The 26,126-nt window shown below is 40.3% G+C and overlaps 2 protein-coding genes and 1 pseudogene across 3 annotated transcripts; 2 read left to right on the top strand and 1 right to left on the bottom strand.

Annotated features, from left to right (window-relative positions):
• The first annotated feature begins 6,876 nt into the window (after window positions 1–6,876).
• On the top strand, window positions 6,877–15,499 carry wrnip1 (WRN helicase interacting protein 1). Of its 2 annotated transcripts, XM_006786419.3 has the most exons (7): window positions 6,877–7,536; window positions 8,876–9,070; window positions 9,873–10,111; window positions 10,616–10,833; window positions 12,975–13,130; window positions 14,518–14,597; window positions 14,703–15,499. In XM_006786419.3, the coding sequence occupies exons 1-7, from the start codon at window positions 6,895–6,897 to the stop codon at window positions 14,982–14,984; spliced, it is 1,812 nt and encodes a 603-aa protein (XP_006786482.2). In that variant the 5' UTR covers window positions 6,877–6,894; the 3' UTR covers window positions 14,985–15,499. The 2 variants fall into 2 exon arrangements, 1 of the variants encoding a protein (XP_006786482.2); XR_015716763.1 differs by lacking the exon at window positions 14,703–15,499 and having other exon boundaries at window positions 12,975–14,336.
• An 848-nt stretch (window positions 15,500–16,347) lies between these two features.
• Window positions 16,348–17,179, bottom strand: LOC148097740 (chymotrypsin-like elastase family member 3B; annotated as a pseudogene).
• Window positions 17,180–18,009: 830 nt separating this feature from the next.
• On the top strand, window positions 18,010–25,849 carry dhx30 (DEAH (Asp-Glu-Ala-His) box helicase 30). The gene is made up of 19 exons (XM_006786416.3): window positions 18,010–18,181; window positions 18,386–18,522; window positions 18,623–18,733; window positions 18,821–19,075; window positions 19,166–19,315; window positions 19,395–19,547; window positions 19,635–20,102; window positions 22,300–22,683; window positions 22,776–22,845; window positions 22,946–23,050; window positions 23,150–23,325; window positions 23,407–23,613; window positions 23,714–23,795; window positions 23,874–24,067; window positions 24,151–24,310; window positions 24,422–24,579; window positions 24,825–24,928; window positions 25,011–25,150; window positions 25,447–25,849. The coding sequence occupies exons 1-19, from the start codon at window positions 18,010–18,012 to the stop codon at window positions 25,692–25,694; spliced, it is 3,474 nt and encodes a 1,157-aa protein (XP_006786479.2). The 3' UTR covers window positions 25,695–25,849.
• Window positions 25,850–26,126: the final 277 nt, after the last annotated feature.

Raw genomic sequence — 26,126 nt, 5'->3', positions numbered from 1 at the left:
ATTTTTCAAATAGAGGGTGCTGTGATTTCCCATTATATTGTTAGTCATATACCACAAGGAGCGCTTCAAATAAAACCAACAAAGTGCCAGAAAACTTTCTTACACGACCACCTGAGGGTCACTCCAAAAAGGAAGCTAATCCTGATAGACTCCCGTGTTATAATTTCATACTTACAGCTTGGTACAAAAAATATTTTCCCTTTTATAGCATATTGTCCACGCCAATGACAACTGTACAGTGGTTTCATTTCTTCCTAATTCTACAAGCTGCAAATTCTACAAGCTGGATACATTTTTTTACATCATCTCGTAATTTTCTTATATTGTGGTGACTTCTGCCTTATAGTGCATCACATAAAGTTACAGAGATTATAAAAAATGACTGACTGAATGCTGCTTCAATGTTCCTCCACATAACATATAATCAGACAATATACATCTACAACTGTATGCAAGTCTATAAACACAATACACCCTCAAAATTTCTGTATTTCTTGAAAATAATTTATTTTTATCTTTAAACTGAGTATGTCTGTGAAGGTTCTCAGTCATCCAGGTCATCGTAGTCAAAGGAGCTTGCAAAGAAAAGCGTCTGGACTTCTTTAAGTTACTTGAAGACGTTTCACCTCTCATCCGAGAGGCTTCTTCAGTTCTAAGGTCAAATGGTGGAGAGTCCCAGATATAACCCTAGTGGGAGTGTCCCCCCACAGAGGGACAAAAGGACCCCCTGATGATCCTCTAATCGCCTGAGCCAAGGTGTGGAACTGGGTGTGGGTCCCAATCAGCCAGAGTTTCGGGTGAGTTCATTGTTCATTGGGGCCAGGTTTCACAATGAACTGAAGAAGCCTCTCGGATGAGAGGTGAAACGTCTTCAAGTAACTTAAAGAAGTCCAGACGCTTTTCTTTGCAAGCTCCTTTAAACTGAGTAGCGTTTGAACATTGCTTTAACTCCACATTTAAACTGCTTCCATATTTCACACAAAAACTTCTTATGGTTGAATATTGTGCATCTTTAGATTTAACGTATGCCTCCAATTTAAATTGTTTAAACAAAAATTCTTAGGCAACGACCCATACAAAGAGAACAATGAAATTACCTGCATACTGTCACAGTTGTTTGTTGTTGTTTTTTAATCTAAGCACTGCTCAGAGTAATTGCATTCATTTGCTTCTACATAGCACAATAATCCTTATTGTAATCCTAATTCACTCCCATTAACATCAAGTGCAGTCCCACTGAGGAATATATACCCTAAGGCACTATTATTACCACTATGGAAATGTAAGGAGCGTTTTACACAAGAGATATCAAAGTTAGTGACAGACTGTAAAGAAAGCTTGGTCAAATACGTGCCACTCTCCTACAGTAAATGTCAGTGTGTGTCTCCTAAATGCCAAGAGAGGAATGGAAACAAGAGAAGGTGAGAAGTCTTCAGCTTGTCTCTATGGTATACTGCCACAGCATTAAAGATAACTAGAGGATGCGTGTATTTATAAGCAGCAGTGTATATAGGCAGTGTATATATTTACTCTCAGTCAGATTTCCCTCAGTATACATGAGCTTTCTTCAAAATAAAATGCCATGTAAGAGTTCTGATGGAAACAAAAACACATAGGAGACAAAGTGAACTGAACTGTCGAGCTGCAAACAACAAAAGACAAAACTGTTGAGTTGCAGAAAACATTTTTTGCTCTGATGTCAGCCCCTGAATGTACTACACTAAATCAAGGCTGCGAAAAATCACTAAGTCGCTAGATGGCAGCAAAGCCAGGATCTCCTGTCTGTTTCATCATTCAGCAGATACACTACATTATTGTGTCTGTCATGCTCTGCCACTAGAGTTCACTGTACCTTTACAGGTGATTCTCTAATGTGCTCCCACAAACGCCACCAGCTACAGTCCTAATTCAGTCCCAACAAACTGAATGTTGTGCAAAGAACTTCCCAACTTCTAATAAGCATAAGAGGAAGCCAAAGATTGTGCTGACATTCCCTTGTGGCAGTAACTGTTAAAACACAAGAAGAACAAAGCAAGTACTAAACTACACAAATAATCTAGCTCAACTATCAATTCTGCATTTACAAAGTTATTAATCTTCATCTGCTATTGACACTGTCAGCGGATTTTTAGTTAAACTACTTACTTGTGATGTACTGTGGCATTGTATTTAACAGGATTTAGGCCAATTGGGTACATACGTTTGTCTTGTTGTAATGAATTACAGGCAAATATAGTTTACATCTGTGGCACTTGTGTTGTCTGAAGTGTCATACAGAGTTGCTGAGGCCAGACTGTCCATGAAACCTAAGGGAGCACAACATCATTTTCCTGTGTAGTATACAACTTGAACTGGACTTCACCTGTAGAATAAAAACTTTTGTTATGCATTAGGTAATATTTATGTATTTTGATCCCAGCGGTGAATCTTTAGTCTATTCCAAGGAACTGAAGAAGACTAAGAGCAGAAGAGAGGTGATTATGTTCAAGTAAGGGGACATCTGCAGAAAACAGCGGTTCTTTTGACATAGTAAACTAAGTAAGTAAAGTTTATTTATACTTTATAGAGCTTTTCATAGATATAAGAGTCTCAATGCACTGTACAATAAGAACAACAAAAAACACACTTAATACCAATAGATACATGCACCAAGACATAGCTGTAGGGTTAAAACACTGTATATTACTATCCAAGAATATTGATTTTAACACACACAGTGGTGTAATGTCCCTTCATTTAAATAATAATACTAATAATACTACTAACTTAAAAATCACCACTAGAAACATGAACACTCAAAAAGTGCAAACCTCCACCAAGGCAGCTCATTTTCTTTATGTTACATATATTTCATTTGTTCTTTTTAAACATACTTTGGAAATTGTACGTTTTTATTTCCGTAAAAAGAAGTGCCGGCTTTTATTATTCACCCTGTGGAAACCCATTTTAATGTACTTGACATTATTTTGATTATAGTTCTTGTTTTATTTTATTTTTTTACTTCTGTGGTTATGTGGCATTCATTTTATTGTTTAATAAAATTCACTTAAATGTTTAGTGAAAAATATAAAAAGAAAAATGTTTTTGATGATCACAAGTTTATTTTGTTTTCCAAAAAATAAGATTAAAAATGCTTATTCAGAAACATTTTATATGTTTTCAAACTATTAAGTATTTAAATGGTTGTAACCTGTTACTGTAATGTATATAACAAAATCATAATACAACAAACACTGTGTAGGAGTAGGAAATTTGACTTCAACAACTGGACATGAATAAACTGAGCTTATTATATATTATTACACTACAGTATATGTCTAACTGATTAGGCAGCTCATTCTGTTGCTCTTGACAATACTTTCGTTAAAGATATAACACGTTTTGGGGCAAAATTGAAAAAAACAGACAGATATGACAGGTCAAATGTGACATGATATTTGGATGCAAACTATAATGTAATATTTAGAATCCCCATATATCACTCTAATATTGCCAATGTAAACATTTTTTTAAAAGATAAAAGACATATTATGAAAGCTTGACCTAATTAAAGTTTACTTAAAGAAAACATCAGTGATCCAAAGCAACATGATATTAAGAATCCTTCCCTATATGCCTATATGCTGTCGATATAAACAATGGAAGTAAGAAACATAATTTTAAATAGCTCTGTATAGCATTATTATCACTTTGACCTTCAGATCAATTTATTAACCTTGAAGGAGAGGTCAGAGGTCAGATGTAACATGATATCTTAAATCTTTATATGTTACTTTTTATATGTTAATGATACATACCACGCATGTAGGAATCGTAGTTTATACGTTATAAGGGTTTTTTGGTCAATTTATGACTCATAAATCGTGAAGTTGACCTTGATGACTTTGGTGGATGTGCGCCAAATTTTCATAGGTTGTTAACATGCCCCCACTCTACGCCTCTTTAAAGTTTTAGCAGAATTCATTGAAAATTTCTCAAGCCATCGTGTTTACAGACAGAATGACACTCGTGCACGCACGCAAAACTGACAAAGCATAACTTCCTTAGTGGAGGGAATAATTCTATTCTGCAAGAAAAATACAGTCCTGATGTGACAGTAAACACTATTCTGTCCTTCTTGAAGGACATATCAATGTGGACGGTGATTACCAGGTAAGACCTGGTATTAGATGTTGCTTTAAACGCTGCTGCTGTCACCTCTTCTTAACACAGAGTTTTTGGTAGGATTGATACTATTTGTTGTAGGCTCTTTTTAATGATTACCAGCAAGCAAAAACACAATTAGTGTTTCAGAGGAAAAGAAAACATAACTCACAGTGCAACAGTATTGTTATATGTGTATGTAATAGGGCCATTAACATTCAGCCTAGATAATTTATTAATACCTCAACAAATCAAAGATGTCTTCTTCTAATTAGATTTTAAAACAACATGGCATAGCACCCCAAAAGCATCTTACACAGATCCAAAAAAAATGCAATTAAACAAATATGTTTTAGTATTCTGTGCTGTCTCATTAGGACTTATAACAACAAAATGATCCCCATGATGAAAAGACTGGATCTGAATATAATGTTTTTGTTTGCAAAGGTAGAAAGTTTTCTTGTCCCATCTGCTAGTTCATCAAAACATTAAGACAATCAAACTCTTCACAGAACAACTGCTGACTATTCAAATGCTTACATGGAGAAAATGTAAAATACTGATAACCATTGTTTAAAAACACAAAGATATTTTAGCTTTTTACGATTAACCTGTAAATATTGTCCCACATATCAGAAGGTTTTGTATGTACCTGAACGGTGAATGCTCTTTGCTGCCTCCTGTAGCAGAATAAATCATACAGGCTGTGCCAGAGGTAGGAAAGAATCAGACACATATTGTTGACTAGCCAGATATCCCAGAATGTGACAAAGTTGTCCATGGCTTTCACTTTACCCTTCATCCTTCCCTTTCAGCCTCGCTTTGCCTATATTTAACTACAAACGGCCTTTCAAAGCTCAAGGAGGAGTCTCTCAAGTGAAGCTGATGAGCGTATACTTTCTCAGGATAAGAGCTGCCAGGACATTAATGCTACTCTACCTCCCGCAGCCTCTCTTAATTCAGCCAAGGGTCCTACTTCAATCAGCACTTGCAGCTAAAGGAAGGGCAGTGTGTCCTCATGACAAAAGAGTGACAGGTGCCAGCAAAGGGTGTCTGGGAGATAAGCTCTCTCTCACACTGTCCAGTCACTCCAGCTGTATTAGGAATCGACCTTTTTTAAATTTTCTATATCACTTTTGTCCCATTGATCTCTACTTTAAAACTGAGACTCACAGAATGAAGAAAAACTAAATTAAATCAGCACAGCATTGACTCTGATTAGTGACAGAATTGTTATGGGTTTCCAGCTCGCTGTCAACACAGACCCAGTGTAAACCAATAGCCTGTGCTATGCAATTCCCACTGCAAATGTCACAAAGACTATTACATGAAGGATTAGACTCAATGATTCCAGCTGTATCAATTTCATATATAATAATTATTAAATCACACTACAAATGAACTTCTAATCAGTACTTCATGGTGGCTCTGAAGAGTTTTAAGCTCAGCACCATATCTTCAGTATATTGTGCAATAAAGACATATAATGGGTGTGTAAATATATATAACCACAATTCCAAGAATGTATTATCTGGCTAAGAGTGGTCAGTCACAGCTACACAGCTATGTGCAGCATGTCTGGAAACCTCCTCTGACTTGACCAGTCGTTCTGCCAAACACAACACTGAGCTCACTTTTGGCTTCTGGGTGGAGGCATGTTTCAGATTGCTTCTTACAGACAAGACAGAGAAGTGTTGAGGCACATTAGTTATTGGTTTGGTTTTTTTTTTCTATATTATTATTATTATTATTATTATTGTGTATTATTATTATTGTGTTTTATTTTTAATATTTGATCAACTGGAATTCCTCAATTTACTGAGGTCAGATTTAAGTTTCTTTTTTTTCCCCAATGTATTTCAAATGTTTTCTAAAATTATAACAAGTGTTGCTGATTATGTTATTTCAGGATACTGATAGACATTAATCCTGAATATGAGATCTTAGAAGTTTATCATTTAAACTTATGAACTGTGAATTTTCGCAGTGGTGTATTTTTACTGATACAATTCAATAAACATTTTCTCCATTATAGATATAAACAATTAGATAAAGATGAAGAACCGTTAAATTGGTCATTTAAAAGACATTTAACTGGAAATAAAGAAAGCACATTCAGAATTTACAACAGATAAATTATTAGAGAATTATTTGAATAGCGAAAACTTGCTGAAAACTTAAAATGCTTGTTCCCACAGTCTTGCAAAACCACAGCCACAACTTACATGCCTGAGGGCATACAGGTGCTCCCGACTTTTCAAAGGAATTCACACTTTCAAACAAACAGCTCCACAAGACTATATGATCAACTTCACCGAGGTTCTTTTACTTTGACACAAAGCTATTTGCAAACATCCTGGCACCTTTCACCCTGAACTCTTACAAAACAGTTTAAAAAATAATTAGAAATAAAGAGGAATAGAGAAGCTAAAAAACTGTGTGGTTCACCTTTTAAGTCCCAATTTAATTTTATTTTTTAATATAATTAGGTTCTGACTTTTTTTTTTAACCTATCGACACAATGTGTTTTCCTGGTGACGGACTGTCTAATCGGCACGTAAACGCACACAGGAACGTAATCCGAAAACTCGTCTAGAAAGGCAAAATGTTCATTAAAAATGTTTTTACATCTACACACCAAACCACAGCTGGTTAAAAAGAAAAATTTAATCATTTAAAATGAAAACGTCAAAAGGTCAACGCCGTGTTTTGGTCACGTGATCAAAGGTCCAACGTTTAGCGGGAACCAAGATGGCGAACGAGAAGACAGCTGCAGCACCAGACTCGGTGCAATGTCCCGTTTGTTTTAAAGACTTCACGTCCGCCACAATCAACGGACATCTGGATATATGTCTGCTGAAAGGCGTAACCGACAGCAGCCCGTCCACAGCAGACGAGAGCGGACCTCCCGTAAAGAAATCCCGCACTGGTCCCGAGGCTGTCATCAAACCTGCAGCCAGCTCCTCCTCCATGGCCAGCACGCAGTCACCGGGTGTGTTTTCGCTGTTTCAGGGCAACAAGGGGAAACCTCCGGTCCAGACTGAACGGAACGGTTTGTTTGTCGGTAAACAAAGTCCTGGCAGTGCTGCCAGCAAGGGGGTGAAACGTTCACTGAACGAGGAGGCGGATCTTGGAGCGGCAGGTACAGAGACTTTGAGGAGTCAGCAGCCCGCGCCTGCATCCAGCGGGCAGGGCTTGAAAACGGCGAAACGTCTGTCACCGCGGACGTTGCTTGCAGTAGACAAACCTTTGGCGGAGGTGCTGAGACCAGAAACACTGGAGGAATACTTTGGGCAAAATAAAGTTGTAGGAGAGCAAAGTCTCTTCCGGCCACTTCTTGACTCCCAGGAAATACCGTCGCTGATCCTCTGGGGACCTCCGGGATGCGGAAAGGTGTGGAGGTGACCCAGTATGATGCAGCATCTCTCCCCAGCTTTGCTTAGTATTTTCCTGCCGTTTAATAAGTGATGATTAAAACACCCTATTGCCACTGATTCAGCTCCCCTCACTTTATTTGTGGGGGACAAATTAAAGGAAAAACCTGTATCCTTCACCCCTAAGATGATAACCGGGCGGTATTATTGGGTCAATTCCAAAGGTCACTATAAATCAATGCAAAGTATTTCTGCATGATCACTTTTTATGTCTTATTGTAAAGGAGGCGATGAGTTTCAAAATTAAGTGAATCACGTGCTGTGCTGTTTTGTCCATGTCCTATGCCACGCTCTCCAAACACCAACCGAGATGACTAAAGTCAGACATGTAGCATCATTCATTAAAGTTTTCCTTTAATTTGTCATTAATGATATCCCGAACAATAAGTCATAACCTGCTCTCGGCAACTAGTACTCAGAATTGAAGATGCTTGAACCGACTGAGTTATAATTTCTAGAAAGAAAAAAAAATCAGGGATATTGAACAAAAACAGTATAACCATATAAATATTTAACACTCTACCTCATTCATATAGTGCTTTAAAAGTGTTTTTTAATATAACTGTTAAAGTCTCATCTATTCAGTGATTCTTAAAGCTCTACTCTGATTTTTCGCACAAAAAATATTTTAATTTAAGAAGCTTTCGTCAGTTTTCTTTTAGTAATATGGCAATTTTCTGTTGAATTAATAATCCACAAATTGCTGAAATTATTGTGGGTAAGAGAAAAAAAAATGTTAAAAAATTATTGTGATTAATTCTTCAAATGTAAATTTCTTATATTCTAATAATTACAGTCTCAGTTTTGGCATGAAACTTGGGGCTTGTCCATTTTGCACCTTTTTTCTTGTATGTTTTTAAATAATTATTGTCTAGATTAATGCTGAATATCCAATACAGTGGATTTAAGTGAATTTTCAGCTGTGGTACTCTTTGTTGTATTCAAGTAGAACTTTTATGTTGTGTTGAAAGAGTGAATGATGGCGTCTGTGGCTGCTCGGTTGGTGGTACAGCTTGTTAATGACTCCTTAGGCATGTTGAGCTGCCAGCGTGGCTCATTGAGCAGTCACTAGCCATTCCCAGACTTTGTCGACATGCTTTTCTGACACCTTATCTCTTCTTTGACCCTCCTGTCGACTGCTTTGCCGCAGTCAGGTTTCCTCATTGAATAGACGAGTCACAAAATCAGCTCATTTAACTTGATTACACATCACAGAAACTTCTTGATGAAAGCTGCATTACATGTTCTGCCTGTGAGTTTACGTTAAATTACTCTCCATGTGGCTCACTGTATTTCAGACCACTCTAGCCCACATCATTGCCAGCACCAGTAAGAGGAAGGGGACGGCTCGCTTTGTAACTCTGTCCGCCACCAGTACATCCACCAATGAGGTCAGAGAAGTGATAAAGCAGGCGCAAAACGAGCTCCGACTGTGCAAGAGGAAGACCATCCTGTTCATCGATGAAATTCACCGCTTCAATAAATCCCAACAGGTGAGGAGGTATTTTAGAGCAGAAAGTTGTACTCTGCTTGTTGCAGACTTTTTTTATGTTCTTCCCCCTGCCAATAAGATTGTATATCAGCACAAGTGTATATGTATGTATAACCAGCTTACGGGACCATCTTTATCCCTTCAAAAGCAGCACGAGTTCTCCAGCTCATGTCTTTGATCTATTGGAAACATACATTTTTGGGGTTTTGACTGATAATAATAAGTAGAAACGATTTATTTACATTTTGTCTCCTAATTCATTGGTAACTAAATGGTTCATGTTTATGTTTTACAGAAATCTTAAATGGTTGTATCAATCAATATAATCCATTGTCCTTTATTTGCAGTAGTTTATTCAGAGGTCTGCTTCACTACTGGTACCAAATATTGCCAAAAGTATTCGCATGTCTGCCTTCAGATGCATATGAACTTGAGTAGCATCCTATTCTTAATCTATAGGGTTTAACATGATAACGACTCAGCCTTGCAGCTTTCACAAATGTTTGTAGAAGCAGTCTGCATGCCTATGTGCTTGATTTTATAGACTTGTGGCCATGGAAGGGATTAGAACACATGAATTCAATGATTTGGATGGGTGACATCCAATTACTATACAATATTGGCACTATACTGTATTTATTCTGAAAACTGAAGCTTTAAATTCTAGCATCCTGTGAAATCCTGTATAATGTGTAACAGTAATATAACAGCAATGTCGACTAGAAACGAGGATTGCTCCAGATCCTTTTTGAATGCCCAGTAAAATTAGTCTTACTTGGATCTGTATGTGTTTGCGTCTGTAGGACACCTTCCTTCCACATGTGGAGTGTGGCACAGTCACTTTGATTGGAGCGACCACTGAGAATCCATCCTTCCAGGTGAATGCTGCCCTACTGAGCAGGTGCAAGGTGCTGGTTCTGGAGAAGCTGTCTGTGGAGGCAATGGGCTCGATCCTGAACAGAGCTGTGGCCACAGTTGGGATCAAAATCCAGGGACAAGATTCGACAAACCCCAAAGATGAAGACCAAACAGATGGACACAGGTAGGTTCCCACAAGCTCCTCGACTGTAGTGTCACACGTGACCAGATATCACCTAAACCTCACTATCTTTGTAACCCTCACATAGTGGGTATCGGAAGATGGAGCCACAGCAATAGTCTCAGCTTTGGTTTTGTTTGATAGTTTGACAGATGAGGTTCGGCACAAGCTATAATCACCTGTTAGCTGCCAGCTGATGATTGTATATAATCTACTATCTGTTTACGGTAGATTACACAAATCCATTGTTTTAGTTAATTATTTTTTTATGGGGGAAAATAAAAAACAACATTTTGACAAAACTGATAAAAATCATTTTGCTGCCAGTCAGAGTGACTTATATCAAGATATGTTTTTGAGATGAGCGCTGGTTAAAACAGAATAGCATAACACTGAGAATATTCATGATGAAAGGCATTTAAGCATGATCTATTTTTTTATTTTTTAAAATTTATTCCATATTAAACAGTAGTGGCACTGATACAGTGTATATTTTAATGTTTTTAGACCAAAGATTTACATTCAACAAAAAGCCCTGGACACCATGGCCTACCTTTGTGATGGCGACGCAAGAGTCGGGCTCAATAGTCTCCAGCTGGCTGTTCAGGCTCAGATGTCCAAAACAAACCTCTTAGCACCCGACGATTCTCCTCAAGAGATACTAGTGACAGAAGAGCATGTCAAAGAAGGTCTCCAAAGGTCCCACATTCTCTATGATAAAGCTGGTAAGCGCAGATGTACTCACATTGTCATTTTAGCATCTACGCTCCTTTCTTTTAAGTTCCTTTTATCAAAGCTGGTCTTTTGGGTGTCACTATGTGCAACTAGGCCTGAATAAATATTCCAGCTCATAACACTGTGACCCATGCTTGCATCATCCTCACCCTCTGTTTTCAATTGTATTTCCTTTACTCTTACATGGAATCCTGTTTATGTGGAAAATGTTTTTGCAGGTGGGACCAAGAGGCAGAAATTACCGGCCTCTTGCCTCTAATTTCTTATTGAAACTGTTAATTTTTTACTTCCATTTTGCTGGAAAACGTCACCAGAGGTCCTGGGATAACGGTTGTTTCAATAAAAGAAGAGGCTTTGTCTTTAAGGATGTGGGCAGCACTAGGGCTGCCACGATTAGTTGACTAGTCACGATTACGTCAACGACTGATTTAATAGTCGAGCGTCGTTTGAAGCTTTGTAAGATCACAAAAGACGCAGGAATAAGTAGTAGGATTTAAGAGTGTAATAACGGACTGAAACAGAAGATGGCAGCACTGCATGTACAAGGATGCCAGCTGCCGTTAAATCGCGAAGAAGAAGAAGAAGTAGCTCTGTCCCAGAATTCATAGCTCAGCCCAGCTCAGTTTCCAACAATGGCGGCAGCTAGTTAGTTTTAATATTACTGTTATTATTCTTTCTGGGTCACAAAATAAACGTTTAACATATTTTCAGGCGAGAATGTAACTGTGTAAACCTCAAATATCTGCTCAGTTTATCAAGACACCGCATATTTTCAAAAGCGCTCCTACGTTTTCGAAGACGTCTGTTACCCACTAGCTCGATAGCTAGCCGGGGGCAAGGCTCACTAGAGCCCGTGAGAACACCGGACTCCCGACAAATCGTTTTCAAACCCACCACCGTCTTTCGCTACTCAGGTTAAACATATATAAGTCACTTAGATAACTTAAAAATGTTATTATTTGGCCTTTTTTAGTATTTTATTTGTTCCTGAGTAAATCGGTTTGGCTGAGATTAAAGTTATAGCTTTTACACAGCTGAATAAACGTCAAGCAAGACAACTGAAGTATATACTCCGGTGTCCCGGATAGCAAGGAGTTTATTAAACTTCACCGAAACAATCTGCAAATTTTATTAAAATTTAATAAACTATCATCTTGTCTTTATTTTTAGTTAGCACATACCTTAAACACTTAAAGCTGTAAGCTAATGATAGTTATAGAAGAGCAGATGCCTGCTGGTGCAATAAGCTGTACATTTTATGTCCAATGGATGCATGATCTGATTAGTCGACTAATCGCAAAAATAATTGGTGACTAGTCAACTATCAAAATAATCGTTTGTGGCAGCCCTAGGCAGCACAAATCGCTCCATATTTTACAAATCCACATTTTTAAATTCCTCTCGGCAGCGTCATTTATAGCACTCGTCATAAGTACTTTCATGCTTTGAGCTTAACAGCTCTATCATATTACGCCCCAGTGTCTTTGATCACCGTTATATAACGGGACAACCTTATTTCTTGCGTTTCTTTGCCCCTGGTAGGTATTTAGGTGTGCCGTATGTTTCTTGTGAGTGCAGTGCACATATTTTAGCTGAGCGTCAGAGCAGCGTGTGCTATTCATTCATACCAGATTCATAAAACGAAGCGCTTTGAGACTGTGTTTTTTTTTTATTGCATTCATAGCTAACTGATATTTTAATTTTTTTGCTCATTACAATAACTTATAAGGCCTGCGTTTACCTATAATCAGTGCTTTTTTTTAGTCTGCTGTAGTTTTAGCTGTTCTTATCACCTTTGCTCATCATGCACAGAACTTCTCTCATTAGTCCTCCACACTGTCCTGTTACACAACACGCAGCTGTCCCAAAAGATGGAGATTTACTGTTCCCTGCTTCACTGGGAGATGAAGCCATCATTCAGCTTGACTAATGACTTTAATGGAGACGGTATTCATCTATTTTTGCCTCAGTCCTTGTTTTTTTTTTAGATAAGGTCATTTTTTTCAGTATGTAATGACCTTCAATCTCTTGGTTTGAAAATTGCTGATGGAATGCCACCTGAAGAAAAATCTTCTTATCTGTCAGAAACATTTCATTTGTGTGTGTGTGTGTGTGTGTGTGTTACTTAAAGGTGAAGAGCATTACAACTGCATATCAGCGTTACATAAGTCTATGAGAGGCTCCCATGAGAATGCGTCTCTCTACTGGCTGGGCCGTATGCTTGAGGGTGGCGAGGATCCGCTCTACGTGGCTCGCAGATTGGTCCGCTTTGCCAGTGAAGATGTGGGTAGGTGAATTTAATTATCGCATTATCTCACCTCTACATTTATATATATATATTTATATATTTTAGAATTTTCCAGCTGCAATCATCCGGTGTGTATTGACCTTTTTTTTCTCCCTGGCACAAAGGGGTTAATAAATAGCAAGAAAATCAAAATACACAGAGAAAAAAAAGATACGGGCACTGCTATCAGCCCAATAATTTTTTTTTTAAACATTATCAGTGCATCCCAAAGTTAAAGGCTTCTTACACTTTTTCCAGTTTTTCTTCTCTACGTTCCTAACCACATCTGGCTTTATTATGTCAGTAGAGCTATTTATACTTTTTTATTGTACAATTTTAAGACAAAATAAGGCAATTTTGAATTTGGTGGCAGCAATATGTCTCAGAAAAGTTGAGGCATGGCAACAAAAGGCTGGAAAAGTAAGAGGTACTACAAAGAAACAGCTGGAGGAACATGTTGCAGCTAATTAGTGTAATTGGCAATATTACAGCAACAAGATTAGATATAAAAAAGCATCTTAGAGAAGCAGAGAGTTTCTCAGAAGTAAAGCGCAGAGGTTCAGCAATCTGCCAAAAACTGCATCTACAAATTGTTAAAAAGAATTCAGAATAATTTTCCTCAATGTAACATAAAGACTTTAAATATCTCATCATCTATAGTACATAACATCAAAAGAATGATGACTGAAGAAATCTCTGTGCATAATGGAAAAGGCTGAAAATCAACATCAGATTCCCGTGATGCTGCATTAAAAAACGGGCACGACGTTGTCATGGAAACCACAGCACAAGCTCAGGAACGCTTCTATAAATCGCTGTCTGTGAAAATAGTTCACTGTGCCACCTGCAAATAAACGTTATAGCTCTGTCGTGCAAAGAAACGATGTGGGGACGTGATCCAGAAACACTGCAGTCTTGCACATTTCAGCAAGATTATGCTAAACCACATAATGCAGCTGTTACAACAGCATGGCTTCATAGTAGAAGAGTCTGGCTGAACTGGCCTTCTGCAGTCTGGACCTTTCACCAGCTGAAAACATTTAGAGCATCATGAAACAAAAATATATATACAAGAAAGAAGATCCAGGACTGTTGAGCAGCTAGAACTGTATATCAGACAAGAACTGGACAACAGTCCTTTCCCAGAAGTCCAGAAGCTGGTTTCCTGAGTTCCCAGACACTTACAGACTGTTGTTAACAGAAGAGGTTAGTAAATATCCCCCGACCAAACTTTTTTTGAGATGTATTCCTGTATGAAATTGCAGCAGGAAAGAAACTACTGACTGGACTGAAATGATAGAGAGAGAGGAAGCTTGACAAAGTAGTCATAATGTTTTTTTAAAAAGTGCTTCTTATTCTGCAGCATTGCATCCTTCTTGTCTTTCAGGTATGGCAGATCCCGCCGCTCTTACTCAGGCTGTTTCTGCCTTCCAAGCCTGTCATTTCATTGGGATGCCTGAATGTGAGGTAAGCTCAGTGGACCAATCAGTGACTGCAAGTCTCATGTCTTGTCAACCCTATAGTTGTCTTTACCTCAGTTTTCTTCCTTTTGTTTCATCTGCTGATCAACAGGTGATCCTCGCTCAGTGTGCGGTCTATCTGGCACGAGCACCCAAGTCTGTTTCGATCTACAAGGCCTATGATAATGTGAAGACCTGTTTGAGAAGCCACAAAGGTCCCCTGCCTCCCGTCCCCTTGCACCTCCGCAATGCCCCAACCAGGCTTATGAAACAGCTGGGATACTCTAAAGGCTACAAATACAACCCAGCCTTCAGCGACCCCGTAGAGCAGGAGTACTTACCTGAGGAGCTGCAAGGAATCAACTTTTTCACCTGGAAGCCCTCAGACTCATGAGTATTTTTGTAAAAACAAAAAACACAAAAGTAAACACAGAAAACTTATTTTCTCCACATAAATTATATCCACTCATCTCTGCTTCACTGCATATTATTCTGTAGTTGTCCAGCTACCCTGCTGTACTGACACACTGAACCACAGTTTGAAAACCACTGCTGTCATGTTCTTTAAAACTGAGGCTGCTACAAGGACCAGTTAAGGCTTATTATATAAGCTGTGTATTTACGCTGGCAGTTAAGATTTTTTGCTTGTGTCACAAACTTGTTAATTACAAAGGTTAGAAAAAAATAATAAAAAAAACCAGTGCACTCATTTCTCATGTTATAGTTTTTACATTTGCTTTGTAGTTATACAAATAGATCAATGACACAGTAACTAAATACACCCAACTCACCTTTGTATTTTCATAATGCTAATTCAGACTTTTTTAAAACTGTCCATGTTTGGATTTATCTTTATAAAACATGTGTACATTGTTTAAAATGAATAAATGTGTTTCCTTATCTGTTCAATCCTGCATGTTTCTTATAATGTGTAGATACTTAAAGGAAATACAAGTCTAACATAATACAAATGTTTCATTATACACTTTAATGTTCAGTCTCTTCACATGTTATGAAGTCTAAATCAGTTTTGGGCCATTGTCTGCAAAGAAACATCACCAGAGTTTGTACCTGTCTCAGAGAGAATTTTCTTTACAGGGCAGGGCAAACAGATTCCTGTCATCGACTTCCTGATTTCTTGTTTTTCACGTATTTGTCAAACTGAAATGTTCCAGATAAAACAAAATTTAATGTTAGATAAAGATAACCCAGGTAAATACAGAATGCAGTTTTTAAATAATTTATTTAAGGGAATAAAGCTATACAACCCTACCTGGCCCTGTGTGAAAAGGTAAATGGCCCACTTGTTAAATTCTGATTTAACTTAGAAAACAGAGTTCAATTTCACTAACCACACACTGACCTGATTACTGCCAGACCTGTTGAATCAAAAAGATCACTTTAACAGAACCTGTATAACAAAGTGAAGTATGCTTAAAGATCATGCCACGATCTAAAGAAACTCGAGAACAAATGAGAAACTGTTGTTAAGTTTCCAGATTGATACAAGTCGATGACATCTATCTGTCTATAAAGGTTACGTCACATCTAAGGCTTTGGGACTCCAAAGAGTAGACAGCCTACCAAAATTACTCCCAAGAATACATCCCCTCATCCAGATCACAAATGAACACAGGACAACATCTAAAAAACAGCAGGCTTCACTTGCCTCAGTTAAGGTCAGAGTTCATGATTCAACAATAAGAAAGAGACCAGGCAAAAATGGCATCCATGGGGGAGTTCAAAGGTTAACACCACTACTGGCCTCCAGAGTTACCCTGAACTGTAACACATACACTGAACAGCACTGTCAGTTTATTTTGCAAAAATATAACATAAAGTTCTGTGGTTGTTTTTCACATGGCATGCTGACTTGCTTTCACCTCCTGCACAGACCATTGTTGTCTTTACTGCACCGCCCCACCAGTCACTTTAACTGCAGACGCTGTGATCCACCACCTGCTGTGGTGTAGCAGGGGGCTGGGAGCTAAAGATCACAACACCAATCAAATCGAATGCATAATAACTGCGTATTTAGAATTTAACAAAGATGTGCCACACTTGACAATAGCAGTGGGTCTTACTGTAAAGACGACCCCACCCTGTGATGTAGCAGGGCTGGTTGTGGGTGAGAGTAGCATCATGTTGTGGCAGGCAAGCCAGATGAACCTTATCACTGATAGTGGTTCTCTTCTCCAGTTTTAGTAGGGCAATGTCATTCCTGTGAACAAGGATGAGGAAAAAAAATAGACTGTGTCATTGTTTTCCTACAAGTTAAAGAGTAGAAAGCAACACCATATCCACACGACACACAGTTCCATTTGGGGTGTATGAATTTTTCAATGATAATGAACTATTCAGGTCCCTCCTCTTTGTTCATGTCATGCTCAGCAAGAACCACCCTGTATGTGTGGAAACTGGAATTGAAACGAAAAAGGCTTTCAGTTCATGTTTATGACACTTTTTTAGTATTCAAAACGGCTGCTTATATGTGATCTGGCCATGAAAACACCAAGAACAAATTCGCTCTCGTGTGATGCAGTGTGCTGCTGTCAAGACCCAGTTTGGTGCAATTATTGTCCCTCCACAAGTGGGTTAGAAGGACCGCAAAGAAACCTGAAAGTAAAGGAAAACTTTGAGATTTGGATCAGAAATCACAATTTTGTAGGAAGGGTCTGAGTCGGCTTTACTTCTACGAAGGCTCAGATCCTTCAGTGTTAGCAGCAAGCTGCTCTATATGTTTTATCAGTCTGCTGTTGCGAGAACCGTCTTCTTTGCTGTAGCATGCTGGAGTCCAGGCATCAAAGCAAAGGACGCAAACAGACTGTACAAACTCATCTGGAAGGCAGAGTCTGTTTTTGGCATGAAGCTCGCCACCCTGGAGGAGGTGAACAGTGACAGAATGCTGGCAAGACTGCTGGCAATCATTGACAATGACTCCCACCCCTCCATAACACACTGGACAATCTGAAGAGCAGTTTCAGTAACAGGTTCCTTCAACTTTGCTGTCTGAGGGAACGTTACAGGAGGTTGTTCCTTCCCGCTGCTATCAGACTCTTTAATTTATCCCCTTGGGTCACTTTTGTGCACCACAACATATATTTGCACACATGCTTGTCCTATTATATTTATATGTATATTTAGATTTATACCTATATCTCTATATTTATCTATATGTCTTAATGTTTATTTATTAATATCGCTGTTTCTACAGTAATTTTTAATGAGTGCTTGATGTTTGTTGTATATGTGCTGCTATGACAACTCAATTTCCCTCTGGGATTAATAAAGTTTCTCTGATTCTGATCTGCTCATGTTTTTACGAGGCGCTCTAAAAGGTGCAGTTATACTCCCTGCCACAAGAGGGCGCTTATGAAAACGGCTTGTAGAGGAGCCGAAGAAGAAACTGTAGTTTAAAGATGGCGCTACCCGGTGTTTTACTCGTGCGTTTGAGAGCGCTATGCAATATTGGCAAATGCGTTCACAGTGGCTGTAAAACAGCGTCTGACTTGAGTAAAGAAATGCGGTGGTATGGGACCAAATCTCCAAGTTTTCAGCTGAATGCGACATCTTATTTCCAGAGTAAACGAGGTGAGTGAAGAGCCGGTTAGCTAACGGGTGACAGCTTGCCAGCAGCGGCGCTAAAAACTCAAGGGCACGTCATTTAAAAGGTTGTGGTTCGTGCTTGTATTTCGCAGTCTTGCTTCTTTTGTTTTTTTTAATCTCATATTTGGACTCCCATGTATCCACTGCCGACAGTCACCTTCTACAATTTTTATTATATTTACTATTTAGTCGATAGCAGACGCCACCTCCTGAAGGAGTTTCCAGATCCTAAAAGCCTCCTGCACAACACCATCTCACGGTCACTGGGAGTCAGCGACCTCTCTCAGCTCATCCAGTACAGTTGCATGGAACATGCTGGTGTTAAGGTCAGCGCTAAAGTCAAAACGAGACAGCATTATTGCTTTCACTGTATATGTGACAAAATCCGTTGATGGTGTTAAGTTTTGTGTTGTGGCTCCTCTGTAGAAGGCCACTGTCACGCTGCAGTGGCCCTGCAAGATAGAAGAGGAGGGTTACGGCTCAAAGAAGAGCGAGGCAGAGCAATTTGCAGCAGCTGCCGCTTGTCAGAAGCTCAGAGTAAGCTGAAAACCAGCATGTGAGTTTGCAGTATATGATATGTCTCTTTCTCCCCTCTCACCGTTCTTTGATTGTGTTTGTTTACAGGAAATGGGTGTGATAGGGCCAAACAACCAGCTCCCCAGGAGGAAAGCTGGCCGAGGGAGAGGAGGGCTGCATACACCTCTTCATGATAATGAGGATAATTCCTGGACAGGTGACATCTACAGAGGCAGAGCAAATGACCAGGCACCTGCTAAAGAGGATGACTCCAATGTGTCAGAAGCTCTTTCCTTGTTTCCACAACCTAAATCTCTGCTGAATAGGGTTATCCAGGTGGCCACATCGTCCAACAATATCTGGGTTTGTAGTTCACTTTGTTTTGGGCGGTAACCATCTATCCTCTTTAAACTCGATGTGCATTGTAAGCTACCATGTGACTTATTACTGCAGGAGCTACTGCAGTTCAGAACAACAGGAGGGAAGCTAAAGAAGTGTGAGCTGACTCTGCTCTGGCCCGAGGAGATGACATTCACAGCCAAAGCAGGCAGCCGGGCGGCAGCAGAGGCGAGAGCTGCTGCACTTGCCTGCATGAAGCTAAAGGTGAGTATTTGTCAAGAACTACTGTATCTTAACAAGTCAAGATTGTACTTAATATATGCATCTCACCTGCTGGTTACAGGAATTGGAGCTGCTGGATAAGGACAACAACCCACTGACACATGCCAAGTATCATCGAGAAAAGGTGAGGGAGGCTGGAGAGAGGGAGAGACGCCCATTTCCATTGGAGATTCCAAAATATCTGGAGCAAAGCGTGAGAGAGTACCTGACCCAGGTGAGTCTTGGTACAAGGAGGATTAGTGGTGTTTGACTGAGTTTTGACAAAAATGTAAGTTTCTGATTTTGCGCATTTTTCTAACAGTACCCAGTGACAACAGAGGTACATAAACTATGGGAAGAGGAAGAGGCAAAAGAACAGCAGACAATAAACCGGAATGATGAGGAAGAGGAGGATTTTATAACAGATGCCATCACAGGCAGGCCGTACAGGCCTCTTTCTGAGTCTGAGGCTCAGCAGCTCAGCATCCACCTGCAGGAGAGATGGAACAGAGCGAACCCCGAACTGAGCCTCGAGCTCCCGGTCGACGCCCACTGTCAGCGTGTGATCTCAGCTGTGCAGGACTCCAGGGTAGTTGTGATTGCTGGAGAAACAGGATGTGGCAAGACCACTCGGATCCCTCGTTTTCTGCTGGAGGATCGCGTGAGAGGGGGCAGCGGGGCTGAGTGCAACATCTTGGTAACCCAGCCTCGCCGAATCAGTGCTGTGTCGGTGGCCCACCGTGTTGCTCAGGAGATGGGTCCAGCTCTGAAACAGTCTGTAGGATATCAGGTTAGGACAGCCGCATAGATTATACAATATCTTAGTTGAACACAAAACGATTTGTTTTGATTTCTCTAATAAGAGAAATGTATTTGCAAAACTTCGTCTTGTGCTTTAAATATTAAGCTTTTTAAAACTTTTTATTCAATAAACATATTTGAAATTCCTCTCAACAAAGCTGTTTTTTGGGCTCCCACATTAAAGTGCTCTAACTTTAATTTCAGTCATCACTGGGACATAAAATTATGTCATACAGTGGGGCAAAAAAGTATTTAGTCAGCCACCGATTGTGCAAGTTCCCCCACTTAAAATGATGACAGAGGTCAGTAATTTGCACCAGAGGTACACTTCAACTGTGAGAGACAGAATGTGAAAAAAAAATCCATGAATTCACATGGTAGGATTTGTAAAGAATTTATTCGTAAATCAGGGTGGAAAATAAGTATTTGGTCAATAACAAAAATACAACTCAATACTTTGTAACATAACCTTTGTTGGCAATAACAGAGGTCAAACGTTTACTATAGGTCTTTACCAGGTTTGCACACACAGTAGCTGGTATTTTGGCCCATTCCTCCATGCAGATCTTCTCAAGAGCAGTGATGTTTTGGGGCTGTCGCCGAGCAACACGGACTTTCAACTCCCGCCACAGATTTTCTATGGGGTTGAGGTCTGGAGACTGGCTAGGCCACTCCAGGACTTTCAAATGCTTCTTACGGAGCCACTCCTTTGTTGCCCGGGCGGTGTGTTTTGGATCATTGTCATGTTGGAAGACCCAGCCTCGTTTCATCTTCAAAGTTCTCACTGATGGAAGGAGGTTTTGGCTCAAAATCTCACGATACTTGGCCCCATTCATTCTGTCCTTAACACGGATCAGTCGTCCTGTCCCCTTGGCAGAAAAACAGCCCCATAGCATGATGTTTCCACCCCCATGCTTCACAGTAGGTATGGTGTTCTTGGGATGCAACTCAGTATTCTTCTTCCTCCAAACACGACGAGTTGAGTTTATACCAAAAAGTTCTACTTTGGTTTCATCTGACCACATGACATTCTCCCAATCCTCTGCTGTATCATCCATGTGCTCTCTGGCAAACTTCAGACGGGCCTGGACATGCACTGGCTTCAGCAGCGGAACACGTCTGGCACTGCGGGATTTGATTCCCTGCCGTTGTAGTGTGTTACTGATGGTGACCTTTGTTACTTTGGTCCCAGCTCTCTGCAGGTCATTCACCAGGTCCCCCCGTGTGGTTCTGGGATCTTTGCTCACCGTTCTCATGATCATTTTGACCCCACGGGATGAGATCTTGCGTGGAGCCCCAGATCGAGGGAGATTATCAGTGGTCTTGTATGTCTTCCATTTTCTGATGATTGCTCCCACAGTTGATTTTTTCACACCAAGCTGCTTGCCTATTGTAGATTCACTCTTCCCAGTCTGGTGCAGGTCTACAATTCTTTTCCTGGTGTCCTTCGAAAGCTCTTTGGTCTTGGCCATGGCGGCGTTTGGAGTCTGACTGGTTGAGGCTGTGGACAGGTGTCTTTTATACAGATGATGAGGTCAAACAGGTGCCATTCATACAGGTAACAAGTGGGGGACAGAAAAGCTTCTTACAGAAGACGTTACAGGTCTGTGAGAGCCAGGGATTTTCCTTGTTTGAGGTGACCAAATACTTATTTTCCACCCTGATTTACGAATAAATTCTTTACAAATCCTACCATGTGAATTCATGGATTTTTTTTTTCACATTCTGTCTCTCACAGTTGAAGTGTACCTCTGATGCAAATTACTGACCTCTGTCATCATTTTAAGTGGGGGAACTTGCACAATCGGTGGCTGACTAAATACTTTTTTGCCCCACTGTAAGTGTTTTTGGTATTTTTGTTTTTATGAAGCTATCTAGATTACAGTAAAATGTTTGATCTGCCTGCACTTCTCTAGAAAACTTGAGCATTGCAGCTCATGCAATGACTACAGATTTATATTGAAGTTCTAATTTTTGAGGGCCTTCCTTATATCTATTGTTTTTAACTATTTTCTGACATAAAGAGTAAAAAGTAGAATAAAATAAACTGGCAGTTTTCTTATTCTACCACATTGGTTCTGTAACTGAACCCTTGAATTGTGGCTGGTAGCGTCGCAAAGATATGAAGGGTTGAGTTAATCTTTTCCATAGTAATGCATAATATTTGTATTATCTTTCTCCTCTAGGTGAGACTCGAGAGCCGACTCCCAGAGCACAGTGGAGGAGCGTTGCTCTTCCTCACAGTGGGCGTCCTGCTGAGGAAGCTGCAGTCAAACCCAACCCTGAAGGGAATCAGCCACGTGGTGGTTGACGAGGTCCACGAGAGAGACATAAACACAGACCTGCTGCTGGCTCTGCTGCGCACAAGCCTGAACAAGAACCCTGACCTGAGGGTTGTTCTCATGAGTGCCACTGGGGACAACCAGAGGCTGGCTCAGTACTTTGGCGGCTGCCCGATCGTAAAGGTGCCAGGGTTCATGCACCCAGTACGAGACAAGTACCTGGAAGATGTACTAAAAGAGATGGGGCGTCGGTCTCAGGTCCCAGAAAGGGCGAAGACGGACAAAGAGGTGGAACTCACATCTGCCACATTTTTGTTTTTCACACATTTTTTTTTTTTTCCCCAAACTGATGAGTTGCTCTGGGTCTTTTTCTTATTTAGAATGATGCCACACCGGATCTTGATTTAGTCGCTGATGTCATCGAACACATTGACAGATGTGGAGAACCAGGTGCCTATTTTACCAAGCTGTTAATTCACTTTAAATAATAGTGTGTGAAATTTTGGGCTGAGTCATATTTTACAACAACTCCTCTCCCCTCATTCTTCAGGTGCAGTGCTGTGTTTCCTCCCGGGATGGCAGGACATAAAGGCTGTTCAAGAGAAGCTCGAGGAAAAACCGCGCTTCTCCTCTGGCTCCCAGATGATCCTGCCCTGTAAGTAAGGAGATTGATTTCCAGAGGCCTGCTTTTTGGCCTCTGGAAAAAGGTTCCCCACCTATAACCAGTTTATAATTGGTTCTGCTTTTCTTTTAGTGCACTCAAATTTATCAGTGGCTGACCAGCAGGCTGTGTTCCAGCGCCCCCAAGTGGGACAAAGAAAGATTGTCCTGGCCACAAACATTGCTGAGACCTCAGTTACAATAGATGACATTGTTCACGTGGTGGATGCAGGAACTCACAAAGAACAGAATTATGACCCAAGGACTAAGGTTAGTATTGGCATCTGATTTTATTCCAGGAAAATGTCAGCAAAAGTAATCTCTTTATTTATTTATTCCCCCCCCCCCCAGGTGTCCTGTCTGGATACAGTTTGGATTTCCCGTTCAAATGTTACACAAAGAAAAGGGAGAGCAGGCCGGTGTCAGCCGGGACAGTCCTACCACCTTTTCTCAAGAGAACAGCTGGAATCCATGCCTCCCTTTCCCATCCCTGAGATCCTGCGCACCCCACTTGAGAGTTTAGTAGTGCAGGCTAAAATCCACAGTCCAAACTCAAAGGTACAGGAATCATTTTTTCCCCTGTTCTTTCTTGTATCTGTATTTAAAATTTTCTTCCATTTTATATTTATTAATGGCTTATCATTTTTGGTGCTTGTAGGCTGTAGATTTCTTATCCCAAGTATTGGACAGCCCAGAGCCAGAGTCTGTGAGAGACGCTGTCCGTAATCTACAAGATATAGGTAAGCGCGTCTTTACTCGTCTTTACTTGTCTTTACTTGTCTTTACTCGTCATTTTAAAGTGCACTTTTGTTTTGCAGGAGTCCTGGACAGGACCGAAACACTGACTCCATTAGGGGATCGTGTCGCCTGCATGTCATGTGATCCACGGCTGGGCAAAATATTAGTCCTGAGTAGCATGTTTAGATGTGTTCTGCCTATGTTGTCTGTAGCTGCCTGTCTCACTAGAGACCCTTTCCACAACAGCTTGCAGAACAGAGCACTAGTCAACAAGGTGAGATGTCTTCACCATAATAAATTTTGCCATATTTTTGTTTGCTAAGCTGTTACTGAGTCGTCTGCTTTCTGTTTGTCCAGGCCAAAGAGGCTCTGAGTGGCTCAAGCTACAGTGACTATCTGGTGGTCAGTAGAGCTGTTCTGGGCTGGAGGAAAGTTCAGCAGGACGGCAACCGAGAGGACAGGGATGAATTTCTGGAGAGACACACCCTGTCCAAGGCCAGCCTTCGGTTTATAAACGGTCAGTCTTTTACACCTTGTCTAAGTCCACTTTTGGAAGTTAAATCCCTGCCCTTTTGTTTTTTGCTAAAATGCTAAATTCAAATATTTCTGTCATGTGATCCTATTGCAGGTCTTATATCTCAGTTCAGTGAGAATCTGCATGACGCCGGGCTGGTTTCTCATCCCGGTGACTGCCAGCGTTACACCTCTCTCTACAATGAGCACAGCAACCAGGATGAGCTGCTTAAAGCTGTGCTGCTGGCTGGGCTGTATCCCAACCTCATTCAGGTACATGTCAGCTACCCAGACTGACTTTCATTGCCTATATCCTGCTATAATCCCCCCAGGGACTCATAATTATCTCTGTATGGATGGAAAATGGATACGTATGCATTTGTATGGTAACAGTGATGTAACGGTTCTATAAATCTACTTGAGCCTTTCTAGGTTAAAGCTGTATAGGTGTTTGTGTTGAATCTGACGTTGCATTGCATTCAAATTAGACCTGGTTTGTTTTGTTCTTTTGTTTTTAGGTGAAGAAAGGTGTTGTGACTAAAGGAGGACGCTTTCGTCCCAACAGCATTTCTTTGCGAACACTCAGTGGGCCAGTGCTGCTTCACCGCTCCTCAGTGAACCGGTCAGAGCATGCCCTAAATATTGAGTTGCATCACAAACAGACTTGATGTGCATGTAAAGTTTGTTTTCATTTTATATTGTAGAGGGAAAGAAGACCTCCCTAGTCGGTGGTTGACCTTCTTCAGTGCCATCAAGTCCAACGGGAATGTTTTCATCAGAGACTCTTCTGCAGTCCATCCACTCGCTCTGTTGCTGCTTACAGACTGCGATATCACAGAGATGGGTAAGATGTTTTCTGCTCTCCCTAAAGAATGCATTTGTAGCACAGGTTGGAGGATGGTAATCTGACTGAAGTCCTTTGTTTGTGCACCTCTCTGATCAGCTGAAAAACTTGTTGGTTTAGATGTGTTCAAGTGCTGACTAATGCTTTTGGACTGTTATGGAGTGCTACAGTAAAAATGAAATTATTTCAACTGTGCAAGTCTGTCTACATGTTTGCATTTTAGACAAGCACCAAAAATGAAATCATCCCTCTGCATTAGCAGACTTGAATACTACTCTTCTTTTTCTTGTGACCAGTGCATGGCGACAAAATAGAAGTATCATTTCCTGGACGATCTCTGGTGCGCTGTGAGCTGCCGGTTGAGACGTGGGAGCTGCTCTGGGAACTACGCACTTCCATTCACACCATGCTGCACCGAAACCTCAACAGCCCCAGTAACACAAACGCTTCTCAAGATGGAAAGCTCATCTCTTTACTAGTAGAGCTGCTGAACAATACAGATTCAAATCCTCTTGTTCACAGCAGTGACAGTGAAGTGGATTGATAAGACTGAGCGTTTTCTACATGTCTGCTGGCTCAGACAGATTAAGTGGCCGATGATTTGCTGTTTTGACATCACTTTTTTTTTTTTTTTCTGTTTTAGTGCTGGATTCCATTGTGAAAGCACGGGATTTATCAAGAACTCTTTAAAGAACATACTACTGCTATTTTTTTTTTTTTTTTTTTTTTTTTTTTTAAATTTAATTTTTAAGGATGGCTGATGTAAGGCCTCATTTGAATTTGGAACTTGTAATAGATGGTTGGTTGTTTTCTGAAAAGCTGGAGCTGTATCTTACTCTAATGGGTAGTGACAAAAGATGGCTGACCAAAGATTGTATGCAATAAATATATTTATTAAAATCAACATCGCTGTTTCAAAAATGGTTTGATTTTCTATATAGAGTTATGGGATTACAGAACAATTACACTCCAATGG

The sequence above is a fragment of the Neolamprologus brichardi genome, chromosome 18 (assembly GCF_056152115.1).
Source record: "Neolamprologus brichardi isolate AB-2024 chromosome 18, ASM5615211v1, whole genome shotgun sequence".
NCBI lineage: Eukaryota > Metazoa > Chordata > Actinopteri > Cichliformes > Cichlidae > Neolamprologus > Neolamprologus brichardi.
The sequence above is the reverse complement of the archived record's forward strand: the minus strand, read 5'-3'. Positions and strand labels throughout refer to the sequence as shown.